At 45.6% G+C, this 16716-nt stretch overlaps 1 protein-coding gene across 7 annotated transcripts in view; it reads right to left on the minus strand.

Moving 5' to 3' along the window:
- LOC117398608 (serine/threonine-protein kinase MARK2) overlaps positions 1–16716 on the minus strand; it is a 50146-nt gene that overhangs the window by 24894 nt on the left and 8536 nt on the right. For all 7 annotated transcript variants that reach the window (XM_059012160.1, XM_059012156.1, XM_059012159.1 and 4 more), the window contains exons 2-5: positions 9295–9477; positions 8323–8376; positions 1007–1055; positions 373–438 (exon numbers count right to left, since the gene is read on the minus strand). In XM_059012160.1, the coding sequence (XP_058868143.1) occupies positions 373–438; positions 1007–1055; positions 8323–8376; positions 9295–9477 (352 nt within the window). The remainder of the gene's footprint in view (positions 1–372; positions 439–1006; positions 1056–8322; positions 8377–9294; positions 9478–16716) is intronic.

Raw genomic sequence — 16716 nt, forward strand, 5'->3', positions numbered from 1 at the left:
GAAACCAGGACTGGATCACACTGCTGTGCAGCGGGAGTCTGATTCCCATCAATATTTGTACCGTTTATAAGACCACAGCCTAGCCTACAGGAGGCTACAGGCTCTCACTGTATTTTCTATTTGAATTTGCTCTTATTTAATCACAGACTTTATTGTATTTCATAACAGCTCTTATCTGCAACGTGATAATCTGTAATAACTGTAAGTCACCCTGGATCAGGGTGTGTGCTAAGAAATAATAATAATAATAATAATAATAATAATAATAATAATAATAATAATAATCTGAATTAGCAGGCAGACATAAGTCTTCAACTAAAGGGATGATAAATAGAGGCTTCAAGGATTTCAAGAGAAACGGTTCACGCTTACCTCCACTGGCGTATTCCATTACCAAATACAAAGTCTTCTCGGTTTCTATAACTTCAAATAACTTAACTGGAGGAGAAGGAGAAGAAGGAGAAACGGCATCAATTTTAATAATAAGCTTTTAAAGCAGGCAAGCACAGGGGTCGCCAAGCTGGGGACCTTGCATACAAGCGACGGGGAAACGAAATCTCTCCGATGGGACTGGAATCTTTAATGGAACTACCGTTTTGGAGGGGGGTGGGGTGGGGGGGGGGGGGGGTATACCTGTCTGTTGACACATTCCTCCCTCCCCCAGAAGCATTCGATTCTAGGTAGGCTCACTTGTGCAAGTTGGCTTTACTGGACCCCTTCCACTCATTAAATATTTTAACACATAATAAATATATTTCCCATTGACATTTCTTTCATTTAATGTCCCCCCCCCCCCCCCCTCAATTGCTTTACATGGGGGGGGGGGGACAGCATCTGGCTCATTTGGTCGTAGTTTTGATTACATCATGTAAATAAGATCTAAATTATGTTCATGTCGTCTTTTTTTTTTCTTGTCTCAATATTAAAATTGTAGGGGATACGAAACCTTTGTCCGAAGCTGAAATGAAATGAACGACAGTTTTGAGAAACGACTAAAAATACTTACCTATATTAGGATGATTCAACAGCTTCATTATTCGTACTTCACGAAACAGCTGGAAGAGAGAGAGAGAGAGAGAGAGGAGAAATGTTAGCCTTATATCATTCTTAAATAATTATTCTAAATCCAGTCCCCACTGATTCAAGGTGCCTGTGGAACAATGCGAGGACCGGAGAGAAGCGTTAAAATGAGTCCCAATTAATCAAATAATTAGAGCAGGTAAGCGATTGAGAGCTCGGGGGAGGGGGGGGGAAAACGGAAGCCACAAGACCCTGTGCCCCCCCCCTCCTCCGGGAGCTGGAGTTTGACACCCCCCCCCCCCTGCTCCAGAGTGTCAAAGACAAAGCATTTGAAAAGTTTAAACCACGACAGGATCTATTGAAACAGATCAAATACGTTAATATCAACTTGACGTCTTTTTGATTTAGATTCAAACGACTTCCAATACGTTTGTAAGACGTTCCTATAGCACAGCAGTGTGATCCATTCCAGGTTTTACTGCTACCAGCTTGATCAGCCCCCAGTGTGTCTAGCTAACAAGCTCAGGTGTGTCTGATTATTAAACTCCCAGTGAAACCAGGACTGGATCACACTGCTGTGCAGCGGGAGTCTCATTCCCAGCCCTGCTCTTGCGGTAGAAATTCGGCCGCGTTTCTCATTTAGCGGGACACAGCGGCTGTCAGATGAACCGAAGCCTTGCTCAGGAAAGTCATTTCCTCCCACTTTCTTATCATTTGCAAATCATTCAGAGCAGCTTCTGGAAACGGTTGCAATGCCAGGGCTCAGACACTAGGGTCCCCTGGGGAGGGAACAGCCAAGGGGAGAAGGGGGGAGGGTTTGCAACCAGCCAAGGCATCAAACAGCCAGACGCATTTTTGTGGCTGTTGTTTTCTTTAAAGTTTTCTTTTGATCTTGGAGCTGGGAGGCGATGCATGGTTCATATAACTAGGGTGGATCATTACATAGTCATGATGCATCAGGTAATTAGCCTGTCACGTGTACTGTGATGCACACTGCATCGTGACTTTATCAGTGTGTGGATCAGGGATGGGAATCAGACTCCTATTGCACAGCAGTGTGATCCATTCCAGGTTTTACTGCTACCAGCTTGATCAGCCCCCAGTGTGTCTAGGAGTTTCCATCCCTGACTTAATTTTGATTTTGTTTGGCTACTGTAATATTGTACGGTTTATACTTTTTGGTTTTCAAGCCAAATAAAAATTGAGAGAGAATTTTGAATCTTGAGCAGCCCACGTTGGCCTCAGCACTGCAAGCAACGCTCCCTTAGCTGAAGTCCCCGGGTCTCTCCGCTCTGAAACTGTAAATTGCTGATCTAACACAGACACACTAATTGGGTTTTTCCTTCCCGCAGTCTGGAGCAACAGGAAGCAATCTACCGATGCAACAGAGACCAGACTTTCAACCTTCCCAAAATAACACACCCCACATCTCCCTCGCTCCCCCTCTCCGAGACTGATCGCCTGTCACCAACGATTACTAATTAAACTGCAGCTTGAATTAAATACAATTTGCTTCACACACCCCCATATCACATTAATATCAGGGTCTAGTGCTGTATATTATAAAGACATTTCAGAGGGCTGGATCGCATCAATATCAGGGTCTAGTGCTGTATATTATAAAGACATTTCAGAGGGCTGGATCGCATCAATATCAGGGTCTAGCGCTGTATATTATAAAGACATTTCAGAGGGCTGGATCGCATCAATATCAGGGTCTAGCGCTGTATATTATAAAGACATTTCAGAGGGCTGGATCGCATCGATATCAGGGTCTAGTGCTGTATATTATAAAGACATTTCAGAGGGCTGTATCACATCGATATCAGGGTCTAGTGCTGTATATTATAAAGACATTTCAGAGGGCTGGATCGCATCAATATCAGGGTCTAGCGCTGTATATTATAAAGACATTTCAGAGGGCTGGATCGCATCAATATCAGGGTCTAGTGCTGTATATTATAAAGACATTTCAGAGGGCTGGATCACATCGATATCAGGGTCTAGCGCTGTATATTATAAATACATTTCAGAGGGCTGGATCGCATCGATATCAGGGTCTAGTGCTATATATTATAAAGACATTTCAGAGGGCTGGATCGCATCAATATCAGGGTCTAGTGCTGTATATTATAAAGACATTTCAGAGGGCTGGATCGCATCAATATCAGGGTCTAGTGCTGTATATTATAAAGACATTTCAGAGGGCTGGATCACATCGATATCAGGGTCTAGCGCTGTATATTATAAATACATTTCAGAGGGCTGGATCGCATCAATATCAGGGTCTAGTGCTGTATATTATAAAGACATTTCAGAGGGCTGGATCGCATCGATATCAGGGTCTAGTGCTGTATATTATAAAGACATTTCAGAGGGCTGGATCGCATCGATATCAGGGTCTAGCGCTGTATATTATAAAGACATTTCAGAGGGCTGGATCGCATCACTATCAGGGTCTAGCGCTGTATATTATAAAGACATTTCAGAGGGCTGGATCGCATCAATATCAGGGTCTAGTGCTATATATTATAAAGACATTTCAGAGGGCTGGATCGCATCAATATCAGGGTCTAGTGCTGTATATTATAAAGACATTTCAGAGGGCTGGATCGCATCAATATCAGGGTCTAGTGCTGTATATTATAAAGACATTTCAGAGGGCTGGATCACATCGATATCAGGGTCTAGCGCTGTATATTATAAATACATTTCAGAGGGCTGGATCGCATCAATATCAGGGTCTAGTGCTGTATATTATAAAGACATTTCAGAGGGCTGGATCGCATCGATATCAGGGTCTAGTGCTGTATATTATAAAGACATTTCAGAGGGCTGGATCGCATCGATATCAGGGTCTAGCGCTGTATATTATAAAGACATTTCAGAGGGCTGGATCGCATCAATATCAGGGTCTAGTGCTGTATATTATAAAGACATTTCAGAGGGCTGGATCGCATCAATATCAGTGTCTAGTGCTGTATATTATAAATACATTTCAGAGGGCTGTGTCGCATTACTATCAGGGTCTAGTGCTGTACATTATAAAGACATTTCAGAGGGCTGGATCACATCAATATCAGTGTCTAGTGCTGTATATTATAAAGACATTTCAGAGGGCTGGATCGCATCGATATCAGGGTCTAGCGCTATATATTATAAAGACATTTCAGAGGGCTGGATCGCATCAATATCAGGGTCTAGTGCTGTATATTATAAAGACATTTCAGAGGGCTGGATCGCATCGATATCAGGGTCTAGTGCTGTATATTATATATTATTTGTAAAGCAGGATTTGCAATAGTGAATCTCATAGCAGCAAAAACTTAAATGGACTGATATTAAAATTACTGACAACAACAATAAAACTGTTCTATAGTTACTGATGAAGTATTGAAACCAAGTAATATTTATGTCTTTGGCAGACTGCTTTATCCCAGGCGACTCACACAGGTGTTACAGGGCAGCACAGTGTAGTTTACAGCAAGTGCAAATAATAACACTACTAGAATCCAATATGAACTAGGATGCTGTGTATAATAATAACACTACTAGAATCCAATATGAACTAGGATGCTGTGTATAATAATAACACTACTAGAATCCAATATGAACTAGGATGCTATGTATAATAATAACACTACTAGAATCCAATATGAACTAGGATGCTGTGTATAATAATAACACTACTAGAATCCAATATGAACTAGGATGCTATGTATAATAATAACACTACTAGAATCCAATATGAACTAGGATGCTATGTATAATAATAACACTACTAGAATACAATATGAACTAGGATGCTATGTATAATAATAACACTACTAGAATCCAATATGAACTAGGATGCTGTGTATAATAATAACACTACTAGAATCCAATATGAACTAGGATGCTATGTATAATAATAACACTACTAGAATACAATATGAACTAGGATGCTATGTATAATAATAACACTACTAGAATCCAATATGAACTAGGATGCTGTGTATAATAATAACACTACTAGAATACAATATGAACTAGGATGCTATGTATAATAATAACACTACTAGAATCCAATATGAACTAGGATGCTGTGTATAATAATAACACTACTAGAATCCAATATGAACTAGGATGCTGTGTATAATAATAACACTACTGGAATCCAATATGAACTAGGATGCTCTGTATAATAATAACACTACTAGAATACAATATGAACTAGGATGCTATGTATAATAATAACACTACTAGAATCCAATATGAACTAGGATGCTGTGTATAATAATAACACTACTAGAATCCAATATGAACTAGGATGCTGTGTATAATAATAACACTACTAGAATCCAATATGAACTAGGATGCTGTGTATAATAATAACACTACTAGAATCCAATATGAACTAGGATGCTGTGTATAATAATAACACTACTAGAATCCAATATGAACTAGGATGCTGTGTATAATAATAACACTACTAGAATCCAATATGAACTAGGATGCTATGTATAATAATAACACTACTAGAATACAATATGAACCAGGAGGCAACAAGTTAGGATCACAGCGAGTCTACAATGATATCTACAATGACATCGTTGTAATAAAACCAGAAGAGAGAGTAAAAAGGCCCATTAATGTCTCATGTGCTGGGGGGGCTGGTATGAGCCAGTGCCTGGTTCTGTCACAGTGATTATTCCAGAGGCTGATGTCACCCCCTTTATCTTGTGGTGCTCCCCTGCCCTCGCGTGTGACGTTATCAGAAAAAAAAAAAACACACACACAAAAGCAGAAAAGAGCTTCTGAAATTCCCCCACCCCTCCCTATCTACTCCGACACAAACACAGAGGTGTGCTGTGGTTGTCAAACAGGTTTAGAGGAGCGTAACAGCTCTGTCAAACCCTTACGAAGGAACAAACAAAAAAAAAAAAAACTGGAGCTGCTTCGCTTTCTGAGGGAAAACCAGGTTCGAGGGACGGAGACTGAACTGCTTCCTCCCCTAAAGAGAAAGGGTGCTCCCTGCAGCCCCCGGGGGCAGGCTCGAGGGACGGAGACTGAACTGCTTCCTCCCCTAAAGAGAAAGGGTGCTCCCTGCAGCCCCCGGGGGCAGGCTCGAGGGACGGAGACTGAACTGCTTCCTTTACCCTCCCCTAAAGAGAAAGGGTGCTCCCTGCAGCCCCCGGGGGCAGGCTCGAGGGACGGAGACTGAACTGCTTCCTCCCCTAAAGAGAAAGGGTGCTCCCTGCAGCCACCGGGGGCAGGCTCGAGGGACGGAGACTGAACTGCTTCCTCCCCTAAAGAGAAAGGGTGCTCCCTGCAGCCCCCGGGGGCAGGCTCGAGGGACGGAGACTGAACTGCTCTCTGAACTTTGCACCCACTCAGAGCTGCCTGTAACAGCTTCCCTGTAACCAGTTCAGTCGAGTTTCCTTGAGCAAACAAAACACAACCCTTAGGATGTACAGCCTGGGAGTCGTTTACAATCACTACACACGAGAGAGAGAGAGAGAGAGCGAGAGAAAACAGAGCAACAGCGAGAGAGCAAGAGAGAGCGAGAAAGGAGAGAGAGCAGCAGTGAGAGCAAGAAAGGAGAGAGTGAGAGAAAGAAAGAAAAAGAGAGCAACAGAGCGAAAGAGAGCGCCAGAGCAAGAGCGAGCGAGCGAGCGAGAGAGAGAGAGAGAGAGAGAGAGAGAGAGAGAGAGAGAGAGAGAGAGAGAGAGAGAGACGCCGGCTTTAAGCTTCAGCTTTCACATGCTCATTTTGGATTGAAACCTTCTAATTTGAAAGCCCCAGGTCAGCCTTAAATTGCACAGCCACTCTAGACTGTGGACAAACTTATCCATGAGAGGGGTAGGATAAACAAACGGGCCTGTCTGTCTGTCTGTCTGTGTGTGTGTGTGTGTGTCTGGCGAGAGGAGCCAGGAGTGTGGTCAAGGTTGGGACGCTCAAGGTTATGCTGTCTGCAGCCCTGTCCAGTGTTTATTCAGACTGACCGAGCTCTCCACAGACGAGGGTCGCTGGTGTCGATCGGGCTGATTTACCATTCACCGTGAAACAAAGAAACAGCTGCTGGGGTTGCACTGCATTGCAAGACTCCTGTCGCACAGCAGTGTGATCCATTCCAGGTTTCACTGCTACCAGCTTGATCAGCCCCCAGTGTGTCTAGCTAACAAGCTCAGGTGTGTCTGATTATTAAACTCCCAGTGAAACCAGGACTGGATCACACTGCTGTGCAGACACGCCCACTCCGTCCGTCCCGCCTGTAATCACCTGTGTAGAGGTAGCCACACACCCCTCTGCCGCTACCATTCAAACCCCAGAGTGTAAACTACCCTCCAGGATTCAGCCCTGGCTGAGAGACAGTCTTCTCCCCAGACGCAGTCACGCATCCTGGCTTCACCGCTCTCTGCTGCCCGGGATTACGGTCGGGAACGTTATTTCAGGATTGCATGCGATCCGCAGTCCGAGGGCTCCAAGGCTTGTTTAAAAAAAACAAACAAACACTGGACTTGGGGACTCCCCTTCTCTCTCCCCGGGAATCGCGTTCCCAGAAGTGAGCTGATACTAACTCATAAAACTGCTGGCTCGAGGGCTTTTAGTTTCAATTCAAGCCATGCTGGAGAACCCCCCCCCCCCCCCCCCCCCCCACCTCCTCCTCCTCTCAGTCTTTTCCAAGGACATCTGACTCACATTCCTCCCCACACAATAGAGTTTGAAACCTGAACGCACGCAGGCTGTCTCTAACACAACTCCGTCACTGTAATTAAGCACACCTCCACGTCGTGCTGCTGAAATGGCAAGGGGAAGGAGACTCAACTGCTTCCTCCACCCCTCCCTCCACCCCCCTTCTCACAGAAAGGGTTCTCCCTCCAGCCCAGGGCAGGCTTGAGGCACGGAGCCTGAACTGCTCCCTCCCTCCCCCAGGAGTTTGAGCAGGGTTAGAAACTCACACTAGCCCTGCTGCTGCTGCTGCTGCTGCACCCAGTCCTGGGGTTCAGAGCTCTCCTCAATGAAGTCTAGTATTATTATTATTATTATTATTAATATTGAAATGATCAGGAGCCAGGAGTTTGAGCAGGGTTACAAACTCACACTAGCCCTGCTGCTGCTGCTGCTGCACCCAGTCCTGGGGTTCAGAGCTCCCCTCAATGAAGTCTAGTATTCGAAAAGTGAAAATGAACTTCTAAAGCCTCACAAACTGAGAACTGAAAAAACAGTCCTAAATATGTTAGGGATGTGACACATCATAATAATAATAATAATAATAATAATAATAATAATAATAATAATATAGCATGCTGTTCCTCTTACCTTTTGCAGACTCGATGCGTTCAGCTGTGTTTTGTCTATTATTTTAACAGCAACCTGAAAAGGGAGAGACGAGGAGACCGCATTAGTTATAACTGGTCGAAGCTTCAAAGATTGCACAGCAGTGTGATCCAGTCCTGGTTTCACTGGGAGTTTAATAATCAGACACACCTGAGCTTGTTAGCTAGACACACTGGGGGCTGATCAAGCTGGTAGCAGTAAAACCTGGACTGGGTGAATCTGCTAAAAGCCAGTTTTATTGCAGGACTTGAAATTATTGAGGGTGAGAACAGCGACAGAGCACTCCCAGCTGCTGAATATATTAGACCGTGTCCTGAGCAGAGACAGGACCAGTAAAACCACAGCGTTTAAACACAGCCTCCACTGGGGGCGATCTGCTCCCAGTACACTTACAACACACAAGTGTGTACGAGCAATCCTCTTTAGGTACGTACGCGTCTGTTTCACTTCAGATATCTTTTGTATTTTATATAGATTTATTTTTTGTAGATCACATGTTCTTGTATGTATTTATTTTTGTTATTTATTTTTGTCATTGCTTTGGCTGTACTCATGCCAATAACACAATTGAATTTGCACTTGAATTGAGAGAAAGAGAGAGGGAGAGAAAGAAAGAAAGAAAAGAACGAGGGAGAAAGAAAGAGGGAGAGAAAAAGAGGAAGAGAGAGCAAAAGAGGGAGAGAAAGAAAGAGAAAGAACGAGGGAGAAAGAGGGAGAGAGAAAGAAAAGAACGAGGGAGAGAAAAAGAAAAGAACGAGGGAGAGAAAAAGAAAAGAACGAGGGAGAGAAAAAGAAAAGAACGAGGGAGAAAGAAGGAGAGAAAGAAAGAAAGAAAAGAACGAGGGAGAAAGAGGGAGAGAAAGAAAGAAAGAAAAGAAAGAAAGAACGAGGGAAAAAGAGAGAGCAGGCTGTCTTGCTCTGGGCGCGGTGGCGGGTTCCCGCTGGTTCTCTCACCTCTCTGCCGGTCAGCACGTGGCGGGCCAGTTTCACCTTGGCGAAGTTGCCCTTGCCGATCGTCTTGAGCAGCCGGTAGGTGCCGATGTGGGGCTGCTCGTCCGCCGTCGTGGCAACGGAGTTCCGGCAGCGCGGCATGCTGGAGCGGGCGGACTTCACCGGCTCTGTGTGAGCGGAGGAGTGCTGCGGGAGGGGGGAGAGAGGCGGGAGAGGGGCAACGTTAATACCAGGGACAGCTAGTCTCCAAACGCAGGGTTTTCCTAATACTAGAAAACAATTTTGGGAACCCAGGGATGGGGATAAGACTCCCGTCGCACAGCAGTGTGATCCAGTCCTGGTTTCACTGGAGAGTTTAATAATCAGACACACCTGAGCTTGTTAGCTAGACACACTGGGGGGCTGATCAAGCTGGTAGCAGTAAAACCTGGACTGGATCACACTGCTGTGCAATAGGAGTCTGAGTCCCATCCCAGCACTAAACAAGGTATTTGATAGGATTTATTCAGCTACACTTTGTGGTTTAAGTTGCAGCGTACAGCACATGGAGTTTGTGGTCAGCTCAGCACTGCAGGGGGATATATAGCGAGCAAGCTGGATAAATCTGCTACCTCCTCTCACCCCACTGTGAAGCTCTGAATTCATTACCAGGAGGGCGTGACATACAGCCCCCAGTGCCCAGCCTATGAGACATCAAAAGAGGGCAGGCAACGGTCCCTAGACCCCCCCCCTCTTCACCTAGCACAGACACACACACACACACACGCAAACCAGCCACTAGCAATCCTCTTTAGCAAACAAGCATGACAAATGCACAAATCACAAAAAAGAAACACTTCCCCCAGACGCACACAGAAACACAAGCAGGCATGGGAACGAGACTCCCGTTGCACAGCACTGTGATCCAGTCCTGGTTTCACTGGGAGTTTAATAATAAGACACACCTGAGCCTGTTAGCTAGACACACTGGGGGCTGATCAAGCTGGTAGCAGTAAAACCTGGACTGGATCACACTGCTGTGCAATAGGAGTCTGATTCCCATTCCTGATGCTTTTTTTTTTACAAGGGCATCCGATCATTGTGGAGAGAGAGGGAGAGGCTGCGGTGAGAGAGTTCTCTCTCCCTCTCAAAGGTCGCTGGAAGTGCATATTCAAATCGTCCCGATTTTCATGCAGCTCCTGTTCCCTCCCCTCCGCGGAAAACAGCCCAGTGCTGAAGAGTCAGGAAACAAGACTCCTATTGCACAGCAGTGTCGCCACTACCAGCTTGATCAGCCCCCAGTGTGTCTAGCTAACAAGCTCAGGTGTGTCTGATTATTAAACTCCCAGTGAAACCTGGGCTGGATCACACTAGGAGTTTAATAATAAGACACACCTGAGTTTGTTAGCTAGACACACTGGGGGCTGATCAAGCTGGTAGCAGTAAAACCTGGACTGGATCACACTGCTGTGCAATGGGAGTCTAGGTCTGCAATGCTAGCGGCATCTCATCCTTATTGCACCGAGAGAGGCTCCTCCCCTCCCTCGCTCCCTCTCTCCCTCTCTCCCTCACCCTCTCAGTCACTCACACCTCTCTGATTAAGCAAACATGACAAAGATATCGCTTACATGACGGTTCAAGTGGAGACTGTTCTCAAACTCGATGGGTGAACCATTCCGTAGACTATTTATAAAAGCGACTCGCCTTTTAAAACAACTCTCGAAGGCGGGGAGGAGAGTTTAAGAGTTTTGTTTGCAAGTTAGACTAGAGAGAAGGGTTCCCAAATAGCAGCTAGAAACAAAACAAAAAAAAAAACAGCAAGTCACTCAGCCTGGGGTTAAAGGTTGCGATTGAAATTAATAGGAGGTGGTAAAAAAAAACTGCATGTTTCACGGATTACATTTAAACATTAAAAAAAATAAAAATAAAATAAAGTTTAACTTTTAAAAGCCGATTCCCAGTCCTGTCCTGATCCCCCCCCACCCCTCATTTTTTCCGACTGGCTGCCCCCGTTATCTCCCGAAGATAGCGGCTGGTTTTCACAGCCCGCACTCAGGAATACCTCCGGAATCGACACAGCCGTTCTGAAGGAGGAGAGACGCAGCGATGTAAAAACGAGGTCCTGCCCCCTCCCCCCCCTCCCGGGACCTTACAGGCTGGCTCAGGGTCGTGCGTCCATGTAGACACCCCCCGGGACGGGAGATCAAACAGGAGGTGGGACCGGCGGCTTGGGGGGGTCCCAGCGGTTAAAGAAAAGGGGTCTCAATACCAGGAGGTTCAAATCCAGGCTCAGCCACTGACTCGCTGTGCTTGTGTGTGTGTGACCCTGAGCGAGTCACTTCACCTCCTTGTGCTCCGTCCTTCGGATGAGACGTAAAACAAACGAGCTCCTATTGGAAGTGACTCTGCAGCAGCAGCAGCAGCAGCAGTTGTTGATGAAGCAGAGTTCACCCCCCCTAGTCTCTGCAAGTCGCTTTGGATAAAAGTGTCTGCTAAATGATTAATAATAATAATAATAATAATAATAATAATAATAATAATAATAATAATGTGAAGATTGCCCCCTCCCCAGCACAGTGATGTTAGTTTGAGAGTCCCCACTAAAAGTCCCCGTTCAGAGTGAATTCAGAAACAGCTGCTTGGGTTTGTGACGATCGCTGCTTTTCTTAAAGACTCTGCGGGGAACAGCGATCCCCACACAAGAGAGTTGATTCGAAGAGAGCGACTGCGGGAGCCGCACGCACTACAGCTGGGAGAGAGTTTGGGTGGCCGTGAAGCTAAAAGAGAGCTCTCTCAGAGTGTGGGGCGCGTTCGCTTGGGGATAACAAGCAGGCCAGAGTCGGAGGACCTCAGCTTGCAGGCAGGGACACAGCGGGTCAGCAGGTTGGAGAGATACTCTGGACCTGTGTGACGAAGGGCCTTGTAGGCAAGCAGGAGAGTTTTTAGAGTAATCCTGAACTTTACAGGTAGCCAGTGCAGCTGGGCAAGACAGGGGGTGATGTGATCATGTTGTTTTTTTGTTTGTTTTTTTTTTTAAAAGGTTTAGCGTAAAGGTCTAACGAAGTGGTGCATCTATGAAAAATCAATCAGAAAATGAAGTGAAGGAGAGGAAATGTATTGCCAGTCCTGGTGTGACTGCTGGGGTTACAGGACTGGGATTCCCTTCTGTTCTCAAAGCTGTGATTCAGACCGAATCTGTCAGCTCCCGGGCACTTCAAAGATACAAGCCCAGACCTGAGCGAAATACAGCAGACAAGGGCGGGGGAGAGGGAACGAGGCAGTGAGGGAATGAACGAGAGAGAGGGGCAGCAGAACAAGCCTCAACATAATCAGAGAGAGAGAGAGAGAGAGAGAGAGAGAGAGGGAGGGAGGGGAAGAGAGAGAGACAGAGAGAGAGAGAGAGAGAGGGAGAGAGAGGACAGAGAGGGGGAGAGAGAGAGGGGGAGAGAGAGAGGGGGAGAGAGAGAGGGGGAGAGAGAGAGGGGGGAGAGAGAGAGGGGGGGGAGAGAGAGAGGGAGAGAGGAGAGAGAGGGAGGGGGAGAGAGACAGAGAGACAGAGAGAGAGAGAGAGAGAGAGAGAGAGAGGGAGAGAGAGGACAGAGAGGGGGAGAGAGAGGGGGGGAGAGAGAGGGAGAGAGGAGAGAGAGGGAGGGGGAGAGAGACAGAGAGAGAGAGAGACAGAGAGAGGAGAGAGAGAGGGGGACAGAAAAAGAAAGGAGACGCAGAAAGCAAGAGAGGGACAGAGACACAAAGACAGAGAGAGACAGAGAGCAAGACAGAGAGACACACAGAGAAAGACCGAGAGACAGAGGCAGGCAGACAAACAAAGACAGACAGACAGACAGACAGACAGACAGACAGACAGACAGACAGACAGACAGACAGACAGACAGACAGACAGAGAGGAGACAGAAAGCAAGACAGACAGACACAGAGAAAGACGAGAGAGAGAGAGAGAGAGAGAGAGAGAGAGAGAGAGAGAGAGAGAGACAGACACACACAGAGTAAGACAGAGAGACACAGAGAAAGACCAAGAGCCAGAGAGAGACAGACAAAGAAAGGAGAGACAGAGACAGAGAGACAGAGAGCGAGAGCGACAGGCTTGGTCATGCATTCATTACAGTGAGTTTCTGGGTTTCCCTGCTATGTTTGACAGCTCTGCTGAGTGGAATACCAATAAGGAGTCTCTCTCTCTCTCCCTCTCTCTCAGAAAGCTGCTTTTAAAACACAGCAATGCCGGCAGACATCTTACACAGCAACAAGAAAAACAAAGCAGAGAGACAGAGACGCGTTTCAACAAATGAGGATTATTATTTTACTCTTTTTATATTTAGTAAAATGTTAAACCACAAATATTTAAATAAAAAGCAAGTTGATCAGATTATAGTCAAATGTAAAAATCAGAAACATCTACAGAGAGCTAGACGCGCAGGGATGGGAATCAGACTCCTATTGCACAGCAGTGTGATCCGTTCCAGGTTTCACTGCTACCAGCTTGATCAGCCCCCAGTGCGTCTAGCTAACAAGCTCAGGTGTGCAATAGGAGTCTGATTCCCATCTCTGTGTGGACGCAACTTTTACCACAAGAACGAGATTCACAACCAGCCCTGGGTTTCAGAACTCAATTAAAACGTTCCTCTCAGTTAAAAGCACACAGCCTGCCTGTATGTTTAGACACAGCGGAGGGGGTAGCGAGAAGCTTCTGTTTTGCAGTCTCTCAATCAAGCACGGGTTCCCTGTGCCACACTAAAAAAAAAAACAACACATTAAGAACACACTAAAATCATTCAGCTCAGAGCGTGCACGGCACAGGGAGCAGAAACCACGAATCACAGTGGAGAAACGCAGCGCTCGCTCGGTCACTCCTGCTGCAGCGCGGGGCTCCAGAACGCCATGAAGCAGACGGGATCCGGGGCTGGGATTTACTGGAGGTCCATTTGCAGCGGTGATGCTGGGTGATGGGTGGGGAGGGAGGGAGGGAGGAGGAGGTGGGAGTCGAATCGAGAAGCTGTTTTGGTTTCGGAGGGATGAGTTATGTGGGGAGGATTAACTAAACCCTGCCAGGAAGTGAATCAAACTTAGTCACCGTTTTCAAAAACCAAAGTCAACCAAGCTAATGAAACCAAATAATAATAATAATAATAATAATAATAATAATAATAATAATAATAATAATGGCAAACGGTTCAGAGAACAGGCAGCCCTAAAATACACTACCTTCCAATTCTAGCGAACACAATAACATCTTTATAGAGCTCATCTGTGGCTCATCCACAATTGCAGCAGCATTGTTTGCTGAAAATGCAAATTTCAAAGCCATAGAGTTTAACTACAATTACGCTGCAGTAATTACACTAAAAAATAAATTTAATTAAAAAGTAACACAAGCAACGACACACGCGAAGGCGTCTAGTCCGTCGAAATAACCCAGCGATAAAGCACAGGTACAAAACACAAGAGAGATACACACCAGCCTGCCGTGAACACCCCCCTATCTCCACGGCCGTACAATTCAACTCCGAGCCGTCAAGAGCTGCCAGGAAGTGGATTTACCTGCCTATCGTGCTATTATTATTATTATTAGTTTATTTAGCAGATGCCTTCACCCAAGGCGACTCACAGAGACTAGGGTGTGTGAACTATGCATCAGCTGCAGAGTCATTTACAACTACGCCTCACCTGAAAGACGGAGCACAAGGAGGTGAAGTGACTTGTTCAGGGTCACACAAGGAGTCAGTGGCTGAGGTGGGATTTGAACCAGGGACCTCCTGGTTACAAGCCCTTTTCTTTAACCACTGGACCACACAGCTCCGCATGGTATAGTGAGATCACTGTAACATTACACCAGTTTGTCAAAACACACAGAGTGTGACGCAGAGGGCGAAGTCTGACTTGTACACAAATCAGGGCAGGCTGAGCCAGGAGCTACCTGAACAGGTGACTAACACGCAGAGCCTGCAGTGGAATCCAGCGACGCTAAACCTATCGCTCCCCTTCTCTGTGCTGTGCTCAGGTTTTCTCAACCAAAAAAAAAAAAAAGAGAACTGAACTCCGGTCAACCCCGCCTACTTCCGTGAGACTAACAACCAAAAAGCGAGACAAACACCTTCCGCCTTCTTCCTTCAGAAGAAACACTCGGTGCCGGAAAAACGACACAGCGAGTCTGTTTCAATGCAAGAAACCTGTTTAACCAAAACCAGCATCACTTACTGTTTTTTCAATTCCATTTCCCTTTTAATCAATCCCAACACATCAGGGATGGGAATCAGAATCCTATTGCACAGCAGTGTGATCCAGTCCAGGTTTTACTGCTACCAGCTTGATCAGCCCCCAGTGTGTCTAGCTAACAAGCTCAGGTGCGTCTGATTATTAAACTCCCAGTGAAACCAGGACTGGATCACACTGCTGTGCAGCGGGAGTCTCGTTCCCATCCCTGCATACACCAAAGAGAGAGAGACTTCTAGTGGAAACGTTTGCCATTGAATTTACACTGAAGACGCTGAGAGAGACTTCTAGTGGAAACGTTTGCCATTGAATTTACACTGAAGACGCTGAGAAAGACTTCTAGTGGAAACGTTTGCCATTGAATTTACACTGAAGACACTGAGAGAGACTTCTAGTGGAAACGTTTGCCATTGAATTTACACTGAAGACGCTGAGAAAGACTTCTAGTGGAAACGTTTGCCATTGAATTTACACTGAAGACACTGAGAAAGACTTCTAGTGGAAACGTTTGCCATTGAATTTACACTGAAGACGCTGAGAAAGACTTCTAGTGGAAACGTTTGCCATTGAATTTACAATGAAGACACTGAGAGAGACTTCTAGTGGAAACGTTTGCCATTGAATTTACACTGAAGACGCTGAGAAAGACTTCTAGTGGAAACGTTTGCCATTGAATTTACAATGAAGACACTGAGAGAGACTTCTAGTGGAAACGTGTGTCACTAAATGTATTTTAAATGTTTAGAGCTGTGCTCTGATGTCTGGAAAGGAAGCAAGCAAAAGAAACAAGACTTCCTTTTAAAAAGGAGAAGGCAGTTAAAACCCCGGATCTTTGCCAAGCACAACAGCCCCTGCACCATCGAGCCACAGGACAAGCACCTGGTTACCGTAGAAACCTCGCGGCGAGAACTCCCAAACTGTCGGAATCTGCAGTGTGTTTTTTTTAATAAATAACGACACAACCAAGCACGACCAGAAATGTAATTAAGGTCAGCTTAGTGAGCAGAAAAAAAAAAAAAAAAAAAAAAAAGTTTGAGATTTGGACTCCTGTGTGTGTTCCACAAACGTGAGATTAAAAAATTAAAATTTAAAAAAGGGAAATTAGCCTGCAAAGCGACCAAAAAATTAATTGTTTACCGTGCCCGATGCAATGCATCCTCCTTCTTAAAACACTGTGTTTGCACACAGCTGCAATACTGGCATTACAGAAAAAACACACAC

Source organism: Acipenser ruthenus, chromosome 43 (genome assembly GCF_902713425.1).
Source record: "Acipenser ruthenus chromosome 43, fAciRut3.2 maternal haplotype, whole genome shotgun sequence".
Classification (NCBI taxonomy): Eukaryota; Metazoa; Chordata; class Actinopteri; order Acipenseriformes; family Acipenseridae; genus Acipenser; species Acipenser ruthenus.